Below are 20,465 nucleotides of genomic sequence, written 5' to 3'. Positions count from 1 at the left end.
AAAGTGCAACAGTGACCTAACCTATTAAATGAAGAAAATGAAGATACTGGTAAACTAACTTGTCAAAGTCTAAAGAACACAATTACATGAAAATCTCTAAGATTGTGATTTTCAGTCGTTTTTGCGATTTAAGAGGTGTCTCATAATCTCAAAATTAAATTAATTTCAACTAATTTTAATTATAAAACAAAACAGCCATGTTGCACCACTGAAGAGAGTGCCAAGAAATAAAATGACAGTTGGTATTGCAATTCCAAGAATGGCAGGAATCATTGCTTTTAATGCATCAACAATAATTCTATCTTTTAAAATATACTAAAAAGCTAAATTAAAGCTATATTTAAATACTGAGTATTAACAATGATCTAAAAGATCTTACTCAAAAGTTTATTCCCCCAAAATAAATACATGAACAAACATCTAGTGAACTTCAAGAAACTGAAAATTAAGCTCCTTCCCTAATTCTGGTCATTAGTCCTCCTGGGCTTCTGCCTAGGAATCTGCTTTAAAAAAAAAAAAAAAAAAAAAAAAAAAAAAAAAAAAACCTAAACAAGAAGAAAAACTTAGATGTTTGTCTTCCTACCTCACTTCACTACACAAATCCCTTTTCCTTCAGAAAGTGATTGAAAGGGCCAAAGTTTATTACTGAAAATGTGCATTTTTTTTGAAATGAGATTTCAATGATTGCTTTACCTAAGAAAAAGTTCAGTTCTAGATAAATCATTTCGCAAATATAAAATGTAAACAATTAACATATATTTGTCAGGAGCAGCACCATTTTACACTACTTAGCAACTGTATTAGCTGTTTTATTGAAAATTAAGTATCAAAACTAAAAACTCAGGCTAAAGAAGAAACCACCATTTATTCCTCCTCTGCTCATTTGAAGGAGCAGGCCTTAGAAAAAGATATTCTATATATGGCTATGCAGTACTATTTGAAGATGAACAGTATTGCTCATATGATACATTACCTACAGATTTCTAAGTAGGTTCTGGGACATCCCGACAGCTAGCAGTTAATATGAATATGCTACATCTAATTGAAGAGAAACAACTGGACAGGAAACAAGTTTCCCCTCTTCCCTCCCCTAGCAAGAATAGGTGTTCAGCTGACTCTGATACCAAGTAATAGGAAATCAGAAATGGTCAGGAGTCAAGGCTACATGAAAATGAAATATATTTAGAGGGACTCTGGGCATCTGTGTCCTGTAAAGATAGATTAGCTTTTGTGTGTACAAAAACAGGCTAATAGCTAGTAGAAGTAAACCATACGTTTATTTGCATTGAAATGTATTATTCATGAAGTATCCTCTTGACTTGATGTGATCATAAGCTTTTAGCATGCCATAATTTTGCAGAATACACCATATCTTTTTGTTTTTCTTCTGGGGGCAGGCTGAATAAATGGCATCTTAGAAAGACATGCTTTGCATTATTCTGCCATTCAGATGAAGTGACTTTGACAAGGAATTACATAGGGCTTCCTCCTAATTGTTTTGATTAAATTAAGATGGGCAAATAGCAAGAATTGGAGGTTTAACTCAATCATTTACAGTAGTTATACCTGAATATAACTGGCTACAGAGATATATCTTACCTCTTTCCCAGGGAATAAACTAATGACAAGCACATAACCCTGAAGGATATTGTCATGAACAAAACATCTGGAATAAATTCTAATAAAAAAAAAAAAACACTACAAAATCTTAAATAATTCATGATATAGGCAAGTCACCACATAATAGTTGCTTTGATAAAACAAAGCTTACAAATTCAGTCAAAAATGAATCAGCAGCATAAGGTAAAGCAAATAGGCAAAAATTTTAAACCATGATAAAATTATTAGGTTTACATTATACAGATAATTACAGCAAAAAAACAAACAAAAAAAAAACCACAATACATTTTGTGGCTGTTTCAAAAACAACTTACAGTTTTAAATTACAGCACTTGATATTTCTTAAAAAATGAATCCTACATTTTTGGGGAACAAAACAAAACACTCAAAAATTAGACCACTGAATTGTTTTCAAAGTAGTTCTATCAATACCTAAATGAATTCCCTTCCCTCCTGCAATCCCCCCTCCCTCTACCCTCCCACCCCTGACCAAATAGTCATCTACAGCAGCCCAGAGGTCCAGCTGATGTTTCTAGACTGCTGTCTGTATCAGAGGCCAATGTTGGATCTGTTGACATGGAAGACACATCATTGACAGACGACGATGAAGATGGATGTTGAGAGCCACTAATCACTGCTGCACCTGTGCTATGAGAAACAAAACAGCAAATCAGTTGCAGATACAGTTGCACATAGAGTTGCTTGCACTGCACTGTCCCCAAGCAATGGCTACCAGTTTCTCCTAAGCTAAATAAGACCCAATACTAAACAGTGTGACAATTTTTCATGGTGATAAAATAATTACATGGCCAAGTCACATTTAAAAATGTCGACAGGCAAACAAAGCACTTGAGAGTGATGGGAATCTTTCAGTTTAAATGGAAAATTCCACTTGATGCTTCAGCATGTTTTGTTTAGTTGTTTTTCAGTCGTGTCTGACTCTTCACGACCCCTTTTGGGGTTTTCTTGGCAAAGATACTGGAGTTGTTTGTCTTTTCTTCTTCCAGCTCAGCTCATTTTACAAATAAGAAATTAAGGCAAACAGACCCTGCCCAGGGTCACACAGCTAGTAAAGTATCTGAGGTTACATATGAACTCAGTATTCTTCCTGACACCAGGCCTTGCACTCTGTCCATGGAGTCACCTAGCTGCCTACTCAATCGGGTGCGTTTACACTCATCAAAAGACAATACATGCAAATCTGGATTTATAAAACACAGAAAATGGGGATCATTATTGCCTTTTTAAAAAGAAACCCCTCAATAAGGGGTTTCATTAGTACATTTAGAATAGTATTCTATTTACATGCAATTCTTTAGGAACAAACCTACTGCATAAAACGAGGCACACATTACATTGCAGCACCATGCTTCTACTAAATAAACATAACCCATCTTGGAACTGTATGAGGGTTTTCAGTAAAGGTTTCCATTAAAGATACTTCAAAATGGAAGCAAGAGGCACTCCAAGCTGAACGCAAAGGGAATTTAATTTAGATTACTGAAGTCTTTAATGAAAAGAATAACATCTTCAAGTACATCAAGGTATTGTAGAATATGGTAAAACAGACCAATCTGGCTACACTAAAAGTTTCATCATAATTACAAATCCTAACCATACAGTAAAAGCTTCCCACCACAAAAGACTACCTAATAAATCAGATATTCTTCATGTAGTTATACATAAAGATAATAAAAAAGGTCGCACAAAATCTAATCTCCAGTGTTTCTGATTGCAGGCCTCTTTCTTTCAATTCTGTTTTATCTTAATTTGTCTTCTTTCTGGAAAGCATACAACTTAAAAAATGCTTAAGGCTGCTAAAATATTTAGTATTCAATGTTTAGTAGGGAAAAAAAAAATTTTGTTCTTCCAATGAAAACATGGATCATTATGCAGTATAAGAAAACAACTTTACTTAGCATGATTAAAAATGATGCAATTCCTAAAGAATACTCCCTCCCTCCAATTCAGCATTTACCAGGTCTTCTTGGCATGGGGAATTCTGCTAAAACTTTGTACATTAAACTACCCATAACGTGGGTGGTTTACGCTTTGGGCAGCAAGAAAGCAAACTGATCATGCTCTAGAGAATGGTCCTCCTTGCACCTCACTCCTACCCCCACCTCCCCCCACCCCTAGGTTACATAAAACAGGTGCCATTTCTACTACAATTAGATGACAAACTGTTCGTCTCATATTGGCCTCTTATTTCTACCAATATGTATACCTAGGCCAGCAAATACGTGGGCATGAAACTCTATTTGCTGCTAGGCAAATCAAAGCACAGCTAGAGTGGTAAATATGCTGAAAAAATAGAACTTATTTAATCTAAAACGAAAAGCTTTGAATTGTCTATCCCGTTTGACTCATCTTCTGGAGGGCAATCCGTTCTTGCTGCTCTATTTTCCGACATTTCACTCATTCTGAACTGTTCTCTCCAAACTTACCAATAGTCCAATATTCTTTCCTTAGTCATCTTCTTGCAATGTTTGAGCCTGGGAACCACTCCCTCCCCTCCTGGGGGCTCTCTCCTCCTTCAGCTTTCAGGACAATGCTCTCTGTGGGTTCTCCTACTTGTCAGTCTCCCATCTCTCCCTCCCCTTCACCACCTGAAAGTCTCCCAAAGCCCAGTCTGCCTTGGGGCCTCTTCTCTCTTTCTATGACTTCTCTTGGTGACCTGATCAGCTTTCAGGGCTTTGAATATCATCTCTAAGCAAATAATACACATATACATTTTACTCTAGCCTTTACCTCTTTCCCAAGTCTCCAGTCCCATTTCATCAACTTACCTGCTGGACATCTCTACTTAGATAACCCACAGGCATCTCACACTGCACATGGCCAAAAAGAAATTAATAATTTTACAGTGTGGTACAGTGGACAGAATCTGAAGACCTGTGTTTGAATCCTAGTTCTGTCACTTACCACTTGAATAATTATGATCCAAATATTTAAACCTCTCTGGGGCTTCAGTTTCCTCAATTATAAAATGAGTTGATAGGACTAAAGGGCCTGTAATGTTTCTTCTATTTCTAATCTTTGATTTTCTTATTTCCTCCACACTTCCTTACATTTCTGACATGTACTTTAGTCACCAAGGTTCACAGCCTTTGAGTATTCTCAACTTTTCCCTCTCCCTCACCTTGATATGCAATCAGTTAATAAAACACGCTGATTTCAATGCTAAAATATCTATCACATTCCCCCTTCATTTCACTTATTTTAGAGCTGAGGGAACTGCAGAACTTATCTAGTACAACCTGGTTTTACAGATGAAACAAGGTGAAGGGCAGAGAAGCTACCTGACTTGCTCAGGGCCACTCTAGGGAGTAAGAAGCAGAAGGATAATTTAAACCAACATTGTTTTGACTCCAAAGTGAGGCAACATGGTACAGTGGGAAAAAAAATCACTATTGGAGTCAAAACAACGGAGGTTGAAGGGCTTTATCACAACAGCCTAACTAGTTTCTTTGTTTCTAGTCTCTCTTCTTTCCAAATGCATTCTCCACTCAGATGTCAAAATAATCTTCCTAAGCCACATGTGTGACTAGATTAGTTAGTTGGTTAAAAAGTTTTCAGGGGCTCCTTATTGTTGCCTGGATAAAATGAAAGCTCCTCATCTATTGTTCATAACACAATGACAAAACCTTCCTAAGATACTGCTCTAGTCACATCAGGGTCGATAGAATAAAGTATAAACCCCCAGGCCTGGAGTGAAGGTCATTTTTTTCCAGATTTAGCTTGCAGCACTCCCTTCACACATTTATTGTTTCAGTCCTAAGGGCTTCCCCTCCCTCCCATTCCTGATCAGCCCACTTTCCTCTTCATGACCATGCTTGTATTCTCCCCAAGGAATGGACTTGTGCTTCCCCATCCTCACATCCCTCTCTTCAAGGCTGAACTCAAAGAGAGCCTCCACTGACCCCCTGAGCTAAGTAGGAAGGTACTCTTCCCTTGTGCAGGATTATTGGTGAACAGGCCTTTCTCCTCATCAGATCATATCCTCATGTGTCTTTGTATCCTCTAAGGTTGAGCATGATGCCTTACACATAGTAGGTGCCTAGAGAATTTTTGGTGGGTTGAATTAAACAGCTGAATATAGGGGAAGGGCATTCTGGGCGTGGGGGGACAGTGTCTGTAAAAGCGCAGATGTAGAAAAGCAGGTATTTCAGTTTGACTAGAATATCATGTACATGGAAGGAGAGAGTACAACATAATGCTAGAAGCATCCTACATCTAGACTGTAGGGGTTCTGGGATGTCAGGCTAAGGCATAGAAATTCTATGTAGTAAGTAACTTAGTAACTATTAAAGAATTGTGAGTAGAAAAGTACTATGAAAAGATTTATACTTAAGATTAACTTGGTAGAGGTGTGAAGGATGATTTTGGAGAAAGAAAGTTGAGATAGGAAGCCCTTACTGGAGTTAATTACAATAGTCCAGGCCTGGGGTAATGAGGATCTGTGCCAAGGTGATTGCACAAGGAATAATGGGACTCTGGGTTGTCAAGATGACCACAGTTTAACTAGTCCAACCCTTATCCAAGCAGTAATCTCCTCTATAACATCCCCAACAAATGGTCAATTACCCTCTAGTGGAAGAGGAATGATGAGGAAGTTACTACATAGCCCAAAATGGCCCATTCTATGTTTGGCTAGCTCTTATTGTTGGGATTTTTTTCTTTATATTAAGAGTTAACCTTTCTCTTAGCCATGTTTACTCATTACACCTACTTCTGCTCTTTTTGAAAAAGACAGACGAGCAGCAGTAAGTCCTGCTCTCTCAAACAATGTCATTTCAGATGCTCACAAAGAGTAAGGAGCCTACATGTACTAAGGAAGTGTTCCAGTGCTAAAAGCTAGCCTGGGAGTGCAATCATCTATAGAAAGACTATTCCCAATAGACAAATGTTGAAGGGGAGGGGTGGTTTCCAAGAAAACAGGCACACTGTTGGTAGAGCTATGAACTGGTTCAGTTATTCTGAAAAGCAATTTGGAACTATGCCCCTCAATCAATCAATCAACATTTATTAAATGCCTATTACGTGCCAGGTTTTGTGCTAAGGGCTGGGGATACAAAAAGAGTCAAAAGACAGTCTCTGACCTACAGGAGTTCACCAGAATCTAATGTGGGAGACAATGTGCAAACAAATACATACAAACAAGCTATACACAGGACAAAGGAAAAAGTAACTTAAGAAGGGATGGCACTAGGATTAAGAGGGGTTGGGAAAGATTTCTTGTAAAACATGAGATTTTAATGGGACTTAAAGGAAGCCAGCAAAGTCAGTAGGAAGAATTGAAGACGAGAGCATCTCAGGTATAGAGGACAGCCAGAGAAAATGTCTGGAGCTTCAAGATGGTGTGTCTTGTTCATGGAGTAGACAGTGTCATTGGATCAAAGAGTACATGGTGGACAGTAAGGTATAAAAAGACCAGAAAGTAGGAGGGTGGGGAAATGGGGAGGGTGAGATTATAAAGGGCTATGAATGCCAAATAGGGAATTTTGTACTTGATCCCAAAGACAATAAGGAATCACTGCTGATTATTAAGTGGGAGTGGGGTGAGATTGTATGAAATGGTTGGATCTCTGCTTTAGGAAAATTACATTCGTGGCTGAATGGAGAATGTATTGGGGCGGGGAGAGATGTGACACAGGCAGACGCACCAGCAGGTTACTGCAATCATTTAGGCATGAGATGATAAAGGCCTGCAGTGTCAGAGGTGAAAAGGGGATGTATTCAAGAAATGTTGCAAAGGTAAAATCAACAGGCCTTGGAAACAGAGTCGATGTGAGGGATAAGAGATGGTGAGAAGTTCAGGATTGACATCTAGCTTGTGAGCTTGAGGAAGTTCAAGGATGGTGTTGCCCTTTACACAGAAGGTGGAGGTTAGGGGGAAGGTTTAGGGGAAAAGACAATGAATTCCATTTTGGACATATTGAATTTGAGATGTCTACTGGCCATCAAGTGTGAGATATCTCAAAGGCAGTTGGTGATACAAGACTGGAGTTCAGCAGAGAAATATGATCTACTGTACAAAATATTCATAATAGCTCTCTTCATAGTAGCCCAAAATTGTAAACTAAGGAGCTATCCTCCCATTGTGGAATGGCTAAACAAATTACAGTATATAAATATGATGAAAAATGGTGAAATGGACAGTTTTGGAATAAAGTGAGAAGATCTCTATGATCTGACAGAGGGCTAAGTGAGCAGAACAAGGAGAACAATTTATACAATGACAACAAAAATGAGAAAAATAACTTTAAGCTGTATCCCAAAGAGATCACACAAATGGGAAAAGGACCCACATGTACAAAAATATTTATAGCAGCTCTTTTTGTGGTGGCAAAGAATTGGAAATTGAGAGGATGCCCATCAATTGGGGAATGGCTGAACAAGTTGTGGTGTATGAATGTAATGGAATACTATTGTGCTATAAGACATGATGAGCAGGTAGGCTTCAGAAAAACCTGGAAAAACTTGTACGGACTGATGCTGAGTGAAGTGAGCAGAACCATAAGAACATTGTACACAGTTAACAGTCACACTGTGTGATGACTAATATTGATAGACTTAACCCTTCTCAGCAATACAAGGATCTAAGACATCTCCAAAGGCCTTATGATGGTAAATGCTATCCACATCCAGAAAAAGAACTATGGAGTTTCGATGCAGATCAAAGCATACTATTTGCTGTTTTTTTTTTCTTCTGTTGTGTTTTCTTTCCTCTTTGTGGTGGTTCCTTCATATTGGTTCTAATTCTTACTTACAACATCACTAATGTGAAAATATATTTAATAGGCATGTACATGTAGAGCCCATATCAGATTGTGCACCGTCTTGGGGAGAGTGGTGGGGAGGAAGAGGAAGAAAAATTTTAAACTCAAAAGCTTATGAAAGTGATTGTCGATAAAGCAAAATAAATTAATAATTAAAAAAAAGCTTTGAAAGACTTTAGAACTATGATCAAATGACAAATCATGATACAAAATGAAACATGCCACTCACCTCCCTGCCAGAGAAATGATGAACTTAAAATATAGAGACACATCCATTTTTAGTCATGGAAAATGTGAAATTTATTTTGTTGGACTATATGTATTTATGGAAGGTTTTATTTTTTGTTCGGTTTTGTTTAATGGGGAGCAGTAGGAGGGATAGATTACAAATGCACGCAAAAATAAATAAATTTTTCCATAAGTCTATTCTCTATACCTTTCAGATGGAGATAGATACATAGTTCCAATAAAGTACTGAGACAAGTCTAGGTCTGTTCTAAGTTACTCCATGACCTTGTCTGGTACATAAGAAACCCTTAATACATGCATGGTTCCTTGCCTTGGGGGAAGCTAACATTACTTATGTCATCTGCCCTCACTGGGCTGATGTGAAAGAGCAGTAAAAGCCTCAAAGCATCACATAAATATGAGTTGTTATCATCAACAGGAGAAAGAGAGGCAGCTGGCACAGCCTGATAAACTTTTCTGTAAAAGATGAGATTTTAGTTGGGACTTAATGAAAGCCAGGGAACTCAGCAGGCAGAATTGAAAAGGGAAAGCATGCTAGGTAGAGAGAGGAGCCAGAGATGGAGTGTCTTGTTCATGGAAAGTCTTATTCAATGCATTTTTAAAGTTTCAGTCCATTACAAAAAACAACAACAAAAAAAAGACTAAACCAAAATCACAGAAATATAGGGCTACTGCATTACACAAAATAACTTTAAGGTAAATCAATATCAACTGAAAATGTTGTGATTTCATGGTTCTGCCACTTAATGAAGCACTAACTTACTAGATGTATACTGTAAAGCAGTATTTTTAAAAAGCTAGTTGAACAGCCCTGAGCACTAATATGAACAGATGCACTACATATTGGTGCCCTGACCACCTCTAGCATAGGACACTAAACATTCCTTATGTATATGAAACCGTTAAGTACAAATGAAGTAACTATAATGAAAGAATCACTCATTGAAAAACAGAAATAGAATACATCAGCTGTTTTGAACTGAGTTTATATTGTAACCAACCTAAAGGAGCTGGCTGACCCCGTATAACTCCATTCTTAGTTCTCTCCTCCAAGTCCATAACTTCCTTGTATATCAATTCTGAAAAATAAAAAGCAACCAGTAAACTACAAAAGCCAATTTCATACCTTCGGTTCATTAATGGGAATTTTTATTATAGATAACACCAGTAAAGTACCAGTAAGTAACATTTCGAACAGATGTTCAATAAGTGCCAATAATGTATTTTTTTTTTTTAAGAATTTTCCAGAATTTACAGTAAAGGAACTAGAGGCCTAGGCTGAACTGGATCTCTTTAAATTAGGTCTTCTAAAGTTGGTTTAGGGCAGTGCTAGGGCACTGAGACAAAAGCACAAAGGACAAAAACCAGGGCACAGAATTCACATTGGATGGACTAAGACCTAAGCTCCCATCAGCATGAGGTCCTTTGTTACCTCTATGAGCCATTTAACTTTAAAGAGTCACAATGATGGTAAAGATCAATATACAGTTTGGGTGGCTTATGGTGCCACAATTTTGGATGTCAAAGTTATAGTAAGATATAGTTTAAAAAATCTGTCAAGGGATAGAGGATGTCAAAAATGACACAACAGAAATTTTCAATTATATAACATTGAAAAGCTTTTGTAAAAAAACAAAAATATATAGTTAAAATGAAATAAGAAACTATCGACGGAGGAAAAACCTTCTATCAAATATATCTAATAAAAGCCCAATATTCAAGACACATAGGGAAATGAGAAAAATTTATAAGATGAAGAGTCATTCTCCAACAGATAAACAGGCAAAGGATAAAGTTTTCAAAAGATATGAAAATTACAATCATATGCAAAATATTGCATATTGCAAATCACTTATAAAAGAAATGCAAAATAAAACAACTATGAAATTTCATCTCATATTCAGCAAATATGCAAAGATGATAAAAGTTGGGAATAACCAAAGTTGGAGGGGTTGTGGAAGGTCAGGAAGGTGATGCAGCTATGAATTGGTCTATTTTGGAAATTAATTTGGAATTACATGAGAAAAGCTACTCAACTGTTAATACTTTTGACCCATAAATCCTATTCCTGGGTATATATAAGAAACAACAAGATTCCATATATTCCAAAATACTCATAACAAAAAAAAAACAAACTAGAAGTAACATTAAGTACCCATAAATTGCAAACCAGAGGAACGATTAGTGATATGTAATATGTAACATAATGGAATATCATTGCGTATAAGAAGCAATAAATATAAAGAATTCAGAGAAAGATGGGAAAACTTCTATAAAGTGATCCAAACTAATACAGAACTAGGAGAAAAGGGGACTACTATAATGTAAAGAAATACACTAAAATATCAGAATTTAAATTACTCATGTCTATGTAATTCCAGAGACACTCCAGTGACCTGCCTGAAGTTATATAACTAAAAGCTAATACTGAAGTCAAGAGAGGATTTGGCCATAGGTAATGGGGTAAAATTGAGGTAAGCCAAACTAAAAATCATACACTATTCATTTAAACCAGAAAATTTTGGGACTGTTTTTAGTAAATAGATGAGCTACTGTTTCCATAACTATTAAAACAGATAAGACATAAATACCAGTTATGAAAGAAATAGCATTGGTATTTAATAATCTGTGTAGATATATCTTGCCCAAATGAACAGATTTTGAAAGCAAAATGGCCTTTGAGTTTAGACACTCCATTCTCTCTAAGTTTTCATTTTACCCATACCTTTCCACTCTTCTATTGTGTGCTCTCTTTCATCTAACTGCTTGTCAGGTATCTTTGGTGGAGGCTGTAAGAGATGAGGCAGCAGTAAGTAACTCAGGTCATTAAAATGGGGAAATAGGTGAAAAAAACTCATAATTTTCACTAACACAAGTCATCAAGTTATCTTGAAATCATAACCAGTCAATATTCAAACAACTATAGGTAAAAATGAAAAGTTTTGAACCAATTATTGGTACCTTTCTCATGGTATACAGACTAAGGATTCCCTATGTCTCTAAGGGAAGTTAACAGTTTATCACTTCTATGACCACTAGAATTCTAGGAGGTCTAGCTTTACTTAAACTAACTGTAATTTTCACTGTATTTTATCAGGACCATTTAAAAAACAAAAACCTTAAATCAAGATACAGTATGTATGCCTTACAGCTGTTCTATTCAGTTACCCTGATCCCTCTAAGGTTCAGAGCTAGGCATCTTAGAAGATTGCAAATTCCCTTTTTTGGGGTGGAGTTAGAGCAGTAAAGGAGGCTTAAAAAATAACGTTAGTTTAAGAACTGACAGTATCCTTGTACCTCTCTTCTACAGCTTACTCATATTATGAAACAAACCAAAAAAACTTTCAGCAAGAGAAACTCCTCCCACCCACTTTCTGGAACAACAGTTTACATCATATACTAATTAGATACAAAATATTTACACCTAAGTTATACCCGTAAACCCCTAATGAATATGCTATTCAGCTACTTTTTGTTCCCCAAAAGACAAAAACAAAATGATTCTAAACTCATAGGAGGAGAGTGTATTATATGTCTATGTGTATTTACATCATAAACATAAGGAAATGGACTCACCGCTTCTGCTTCTGAAGGATCATACCAGACATTGATATATGGGTGCTGGAGAGCTTCATCCACAGAGATTCTTTTAGATGCATCTATAACCAGCATTTTTGACAACAAATCCCTTGCCTGACTAGCTGCAAAAGTAACAGTTTGCTTTAGTGCCATACATATTTTCTCTAGAAAACATTTACTAAGACCAAGAACTTTTACAATTTATTATAAAAAACACATGCATTGATATACTAAAATTTAATTGTGAGTAATTCTGGAGGTCATTCTGAATTTTTGAATACTTAAAAAATGATACCTTTAAGTTTGTTGTGCTCTGAATCAGCTGGGAAAAGTACATCTGGGAAGAGCTTCTCAAAGCTATAGCCAGCATATTTAGGTCTGTTCTCCACGTAAGTCCTTACTGTTGGTTGTAATTTCTTCATGAACTCAGGGCATGGTGTTCCAAGTTGCTCAATAACTTTATTCCACTGATCAATATCTAAGATCAAGCAGCTAAGAAAAATACTTGACAGATCTACGTTGGCCATTAACACAGCAAAATGATAAAAAGGATACTCCCTAAAATTCACAAGAAAGAGTGTGAAGAATATAAAGAAAGCTTGATCACTACGCTGTTTAGGGTAGTGATAATAAGAGAAGAAAAATCAATGAATTAACTTAATACTGGTTGAGGTTTTTACATTGATTTTACTATAAAAACCAAGACAGAACATTTTCTTACTAAGGCTAAATCAAAGAAGAGTGATAATAACAATTCACTAAAGGCTAGCAGGTATAGGGTCTAAGTGCAAAAGGCTCAAAACCATAGAAGAATGCTAAATTTCCCTTCTTCTAGTTATCTTAGAGGACTGACCATAAATGCTAGTGAGTAATAAATCTCCTCTTTCGAATCCAGAAACTACATCTGCTGGTCCAGAAATGCCATGGATTCAATTACTGTGAAAGGACATTTTTTTTCCTGTATGTTTATATATAATAATACTGTCTTGTAATAATAGCTCCCATTGATCCAGTACTTTGCAGAATAATATATATATACACACACAAACATATATATATATATACACACATATATATAATTTCATTGATTATTAAATACTGAAATCCTTCCAGAAGGGAGACTTAATATTTCTATCAACTGTGGAACTTAGAAACTACTTTTAAGAGACCTGACACAGAAGGTCCCTAATAAGGCCAATTCCCCACCTCACAACTTAGTAAAACTAGTTTCTAGTCAGGAATATATTCAGAAATTTTGATAAAAGTCTCTGAAAAAAATTCTATGACACATAAAAATGTAGGGGGAGATGACTATTCCTTCTTCCTAACAACATCATTTAGCTGGCTGTTCTATCAGCTTGGTGGCAATTTTAAAGGGACTTTATATACTAATAATATCTGGTCTCCTGACACAGACAACTCAGTCAGCCAGATTGAGAGGATGTTAAATACAACTATCCCCTCCCTTTCTCCTTCATTAATACTCCAAAAGAAGTAGGTTCTGCGTAGTATTCTGCTGAGGCTCTCCAAATGACAAAAGTAACTATGGACACTATACTATACTACACCAGTTGGGAATGTCTCTTACCACCCACACTTCCAGCAGAGGCTCACAGATGTCCAATAGGGCCATGGTTAATAGACCTGATTCTACTGTACCTCCCTCTAAATAGCTTTAAGCAATTCAGTTTGACAGAGAAATACACAGCTGATTGCTGTTAATATAACAAGTAAAAAGCAGACAAATGGACAAAACGTGCTCTTAATGAATTCTAATCTAATCAACATCACGAAAAAGCAGCACAGCTCAAATACTTGAAATGAAAGGATCAATGAGTTAAATTCAATAAGGGCCAACAGCAAAAATAGCACACAGACACAAAACATAAAACAAAAGAAAAAATAATGTATGACCAGAGGCAATGGACAGTTTTAAAATTCATGACATTAAATCTATTTCCTAAACACTTCTAAATCTATTCAAGTGATAGGAATATTAGAAATTAATGAATGAAAGCCATGCTTATTGGTTTTGGTTAAATAAACAAATCCAAAGCCCGTGATAAACTATCAATAGATAATTAATTGCACTTTAGCATTTTTTTTAATGATATAAAACTACAAATATAAGAAAGGTCTATATGTAGTCTATATCAGCTGGTGGTATTCTGAAACAGTAATTTAGCATTACCTCATTAACTGCATAAGAGACAAGATTATGTTAAACTGACCAAGCTGAAGTTCATTTTGACCTTTCAAAAACTATAGTCTAGGCGAAAAGTAAGGATACGATCTGTACCTGGGAACAAAACACCACCTTTGATCATTTCTCCCATGATGCACCCAACTGACCAAATGTCAACTGAAAACAAAATGCAATGACATTAACATAAAGGTATTGGCTAAAGTAAAAAACAAAACAAAACAAAAAAACAACACACAAATAAAATCATAACACATAATATGACATATTCAAATTATAAAAAGCAGTGTAAAATGAAAATGAGTGACAATGAATGGTGCTCTGACTCCCAGCAGAGACTATGTCCTACTGCTAGGTGCAGCCTAAAAAAATGATTCAACTTCTCATCAGAACAATTTTTTGAAATATACAACAACAACAAAGTTTCATGTCTATTTAAAGAAAATTGGACCATAAGCACTTTCATGACAGAGCATTAAAGAGTGAATCACCAATCAAACTGCTGCAGCCGCACAAGGATACAGTCCCTTCCTGGAAAGAGGATTTTGTGGCAAACCATTTCTCCCATAATGCACCCCACAGACCATAAATCCACTATGTTTGTAGCACAAAAGAAGGAAAAGCAAAGCAAAAGGTCATTTAAAATTAAAGAAGCATAACATGATTGCATTATATAAAACTGCTGAAACTTATCACAGAAAAAAAAGGAAATGATTTCAGTTTTAATTAATGGAAAGATTCTAAATAAAAGTATTTTCCAAAGAATTTTGTTTGATTCACAAAGGAAAATGTGTACAGCCTCTTAATTAAGTTTTTAAATTTAAAGTGAGAGCTCTGCACAGTGATAATACAGTAAAAAGGAATACAGTTAGAGCATAAAGAAATCAACTTTTGGAATTTTGGAATATGAAACAGAAACCAACTAACTATAATATGTAATGGTGTAAAAGGACACAGTCAAATTAAAGAAATCTTTCTCATTCTGAAATTCAACCGTGCATTGCACTCTCTTTAAGTCAAATAAACAAAAAAAGCATGAGCAGAAATAATTTAGCATATTAAAATACCCATTAACATTAAAATTAGTTATGTTCCTATAAGTAGACTAAAATTAGCTCAAACTATTTCAATAAAGCAACAGTCTCTTACTGAAAAGAACTAAGGGTCTAATAGTGCTAACGAACATCAGAACAAATTTCATAAAACATCAAAAAATTCTGTCTTAAAATATATGTATAAGATAGCATTTGCCTAAAATTCTTCGAAGACTTTTACAATGGCCTTTTCTATTTCACTGATAGATCATAAGTATTCTGTTATAACAGGATTAAACATAGCATATGTTAAGCATTTTCTTGATCACATTATATAAGAAATTTTACTAATTAATTTATAAAAATGACTATTTTGGGGCAAGAGTAATAGCTAAGTTAAGGATAAAATAAACAACTATCTTTAAAATGGCTCAAAGAATTTTCTTCTTCCAAAAACCAAATCTATATCCATATAAGTACGTTATACTTTGGTTAAAGAAATCAATTTTGGATGGAAGTATTAGTACAGATTCCTAAAACACACAACTCTTAGTGAGTTTCTCTTTAAGAGAGGCAGCAGCACAGTGAAGGGGATGCAGCACTGGACTGGGAGCCAGGACATTCAGGGTCCAGTCCTGGCTCTGCCGCTGACTAACTAGCAGTGTCAGCCTGGGGAGGTCCCTTCAGCTCTCTGGTGCTCCGCCTCCTCTTATGTAAAATGAGGAGCTTGGATTAGCTGACTTTGGCCCTTCTGGCTCTCACATTCGGATTTAAATTGTTTCGAAACAATCACTGACCCTATCCAATTTTAAATGAGATCCAACTGAAGCTTGACAAAACTAATCCACACATTAAAGAAACATAAAATTTGGGGGTTTCCACCTGTTTTCGGTAAAACACACAACACACACAGACATACTCCTGGACCTGGATAGTAAATAAAAAGAGGGCATGGAAGGGTGGAGCAGGAAATGAGGGGTAAAGGGAGAACAAGCAAATGAACTGCAAACCCTAGAAACATTTGCATATACCCTGTTGGGAGTTTGAAAGCCCATGATCTTTTAGAAAGAAAAAGAAGGGAGATCATAGGTAGAAATGTCAACTTTATCTATGCTGATGGAAGATTTAAGGATGAATGTTGGTAATTTCTTATGACCATTTGTTAAAAAATAAAATTTAATTTGTCAAGCTGAATAATACAGAGAAGAGACTTTAAAAAAATAGTTCATCAATCACTAGAGTGCAATGAAGCATCTTTTAAAACGCCTGACGCTAGTATACAGCCTATTTTATCAATTATTTCATAGTTTTACATTAAATATTATGGACTTTTTGTTAAATGCTCTGGACATATAGTTCTTGTTGGCATGCTTTAACGCCTCATCTTTTTTTTTTTTTTAAGACAATTGGGGTTAAGTGACTTGCCCAGGGTCACACAGCTAATAAGTGTCAAGTGTTTTGTCTGAGGCCACATATGAACTCAGGTCCTCCTGACTTCAGGGCCGGTGCTCTATCCACTGGGCCACCTAGCTGCCCCTCATGCCTCATCATTCTTAAAAATAAAAAGCTTTCAGGAAAAATGTAGCCATAGGCCAAAATAGATGCTTTGTGAAATAAGATGGTAAAAAGCTGTATGCAGCTGTGTAAACTCACAACTGCATTTTATGCTACATTAATTTGAAGCTATAGTGTCTCAGCAGTTTTTAAAGGTATAAAATAGACATGGTTTAAAAATAAAATTTTAATTTAACCCCTACCCCCATCAAAACATATTAGAGAAAAGGGTACTCACCTAAAAACCTAACTCACTATCAATTTCTTAAAATACACCCCTCTCCCACCAAATTCACCAAGTCTTATACTTTAATGGTTTCTAAAGTTCACTAGTGTTATACCCTAGCGGGGAAAAAAAAAAAAGATTCCAGGTCTTGTACCAAGTGATTCTTTTGGATGAAGTTAATTTGTTAATTCTAATAAGGTACAGAAAGCCAAACCCTGGGCACAATTGATCTTCTACAAAATGTCTGTAAGTCTTTGGATATCACTTCCTATTACAGATGGGGGTGTGGCGAGGGAAAGGATATATAATTTAGCGATCACTTCAATACTACAACATCTAACAATTAAATATATTTTATAACTTTGGTTTCAGGGTGGAACCCAAGTATCTCTATCTCTGTGCACATTTGTATGTGTACATGTATACAGATGTATATTATATGTACATAAATATAAATATATAAGCAAATAAAAAAGTAGCACAAGGCACTCCTTTTTTTTCTTTCTTTTTTTTCAGACAGTTGGGGTTAAGTGACTTGCGCAGGGTCACACAGCTAGTAAGTGTGAAGTGTTTGGTTGTAGGCAGAATTTGAACTCAGGTTCTCCTGATTTCAGGGCCAGTGCTCTATCCACTGTGCCATCTAGCTGCCCCACAAGACATTCCTTTGAGGATGGACCAACAAAGTTTTTAGAATCACCTTGATTCTTTTTTGTAGGTTGAATCACTATAACCATGGCTATGAGGGCCAGGACTTAAGGTTGGTTATTTTTTTTTTGTGTGTGTGTATCCTCACAAAGAAAGAATTTTTAAAACTGTTTTTCATTTGAATTATGAGTTCTACATTTTTTATTGTCACCAAAAAAAAAAAAAAACCCCTCAAAAGAACCTATCAATGCTCAGAGGTTGGTGACCTCGGAAGGCAGGCTGACAGAATTGAAATATGCATTTTATCCTTTAAAATCTTGCCAGTTAATCTTAAGCTTCAAGATTATGAAAATAGGGCAATCATCATTTATTACTAAATGATCAATAAAATATGCTTTGCTAAGGATAATTTTTGAAATGCTCATTTTTATGCTATGGTTAACGATATACACTAAAGGTGAAGAAAATTACTTTGGTAGTACTGTTTGTGTGTGTGCATGTTTACATGAACAGGATCCCCAGACTTTCAAACAGTGATGAAAAAATTCCTAGTAAGTTTCATAAAATCTGTACAACTGCACACAATTAGTTTTGAACACTAAAGAGATTATACAGGTTAAACATTTACATTAGAAATATGATGTTCAAAAGGGAAAATAAATTATAACTACATTTCAAAGAAATACTATGTTTGCTGACCGTTTTCTTTGTAGCCCATCCCTAGGATGACCTCGGGTGCTCTGTAGTAACGAGTCACTACATAAGGTGTCATCATAAAACTAGTTCCTGCAGTTCTGGCCAGTCCAAAGTCAAGAATCTTCAAAGTGCAGTCTGATTTTACTACTATATTACTGGGCTTTAAGTCCTTAAAAAGAAACATCATAAATGACTGCTATGACATGTATAAACATTTTGCAGTTCACATTTAAGTTACCACCACCACTTGAGAAAAAAATTTAAAGGTAGTCAATCCATGTTTTTGTTAATTTATCTCACTACAAATGTATTTCTTCATAAATTTAATGCAAGTGCCAAGTTCCCAAAATATGATTTCTTCATGGAATTTTCATTTGATAAAACTGTTCAATACCTAGAATACTGAAGAAATTAGAAGTGTTTTATACATTATAAATTAGAATTAGGCTGAAAGGTTAGTTCTAATATATGGGATTTGGAAAGGTCATTAAAAGGAATTAAAAGCACATATAAGTATCGTTATGCTTTAAAACAAAGACAGTCAATTTAAAAAAAAATTACCCAACCTATCATTATTAATAACATTTATTAATTTACGCATGAGGATGCTATACATGGATTCCATTTTTAATCACTATGTATGTATTATTCCTACTACTCAAAGTCTTCAGGGTGTGTCCATATTAAGTCTTCCAACAAAATCTCTTTATTGAAAATAGTGAGTGGGTCACACTCTGTGTCAGTCTAACCATCCAATGTTACTTTTTCCTTTCACATCAGCAGGTACACATCTCAAAACTGCTTAACGTTATAACTGTGAAGAGGCAGAACTTTATATCGCTGATTTCTCACTTAAAACCTTGAAATTTGTTGATGGCAAAAATTTTAAGCTTGCCTAAAAATGTCTCCGCAATTAGGACACTTCTGCTTTCCACTTAAAAGGGAAAAAAAATACATCTGACTGTTGTAAAATCATCTCTACAGACCAATTGTAACAAACTCTGTAGTTAATGTTATTAGAAACTTTTTATGAAAAACTCTCCTAAACTGCTTTAATGTTCAGTGTCTATTACAAGAGGCAGTGAGAGAAAAATGATTCTTGCTGTTAATTTACAACCCATCAGCCCTCAAGGTTCTCATTTCAGTACCGAAGTGGTGCTGCTCTGAGAGCTGTTATGTATCAGATGAAAATCTGAGGAACCAAGACGCAAAAAAGGGGGGGAAAAAGATCTGATGGATCTATTTACCCTATTACTTCTATGGATTTACATACATTGGATTTTAGTTAAAAATTGTCAGCGATTATTAAAATAAAAATACATTTTATATAAGGGCAGTGTCCTGGTTATTAATTTTAATGTTTTTATATATCACAAGGTATGTATGTATGTACATAATGTATATATACATTATGCACACATGTATATGTATAATTTCTAATTCATTCTAATATGAAGTGAAGGATAGACTTAACAGACATTTAATAGGGTAACAGTGAAGCTCTAATAATGCTAGGCTTACAGGTAACGTAATGACTGAAAAGAGGGAGGTATATGAAGGGATTTCTATTTTGAAAGCATAAAGAAACCTTTGAGATTAATGAGTAAGAAATGTATCAATTTAACTATTTCAGGTCACAGTGAAAAAACACTACCATAAACCTATTATTTTATCTGTGAGGTAAGACTGAGTGTATACTCAATAATAAATATTACAAGATGGGTAATGCTGAAATGCCTAGAAATGAACAAAGACCGGAAAATCAAAAATCCATGTGACATAATTTGAACAAATGAATATCTTACCTGCAAATAAATGGAACAAAGTCAAAGGACAGAAACAAAAACAGCATTTTTCATACAGTTAAGAAAAAATGG

The 20,465-nt window shown here is 35.4% G+C and overlaps 1 protein-coding gene across 4 annotated transcripts in view; it reads right to left on the bottom strand.

The window, feature by feature from the left end:
- Window positions 1-2,108: 2,108 nt before the first annotated feature.
- MAPK8 (mitogen-activated protein kinase 8) overlaps window positions 2,109-20,465 on the bottom strand; it is a 128,282-nt gene continuing 109,925 nt past the window's right edge. For 3 of the 4 annotated variants that reach the window (XM_027858174.1, XM_027858159.1, XM_027858169.1), the window contains 7 exons: window positions 18,592-18,757; window positions 14,521-14,592; window positions 12,526-12,708; window positions 12,228-12,352; window positions 11,377-11,440; window positions 9,653-9,730; window positions 2,109-2,263 (listed from right to left, as the gene is read on the bottom strand). In XM_027858174.1, the coding sequence (XP_027713975.1) occupies window positions 2,118-2,263; window positions 9,653-9,730; window positions 11,377-11,440; window positions 12,228-12,352; window positions 12,526-12,708; window positions 14,521-14,592; window positions 18,592-18,757 (834 nt within the window). In that variant the 3' untranslated portion in view covers window positions 2,109-2,117. Of the gene's footprint in view, window positions 2,269-9,652; window positions 9,731-11,376; window positions 11,441-12,227; window positions 12,353-12,525; window positions 12,709-14,520; window positions 14,593-18,591; window positions 18,758-20,465 lie in introns of all 4 variants that reach the window. The other variant, XM_027858182.1, reaches the window with a different exon arrangement.

The sequence above is a fragment of the Vombatus ursinus genome, unplaced genomic scaffold, assembly GCF_900497805.2.
Source record: "Vombatus ursinus unplaced genomic scaffold, bare-nosed wombat genome assembly UNPS02000749.1, whole genome shotgun sequence".
Taxonomy (NCBI): domain Eukaryota; kingdom Metazoa; phylum Chordata; class Mammalia; order Diprotodontia; family Vombatidae; genus Vombatus; species Vombatus ursinus.
This window is presented reverse-complemented; position numbering and strand designations above follow the sequence as displayed.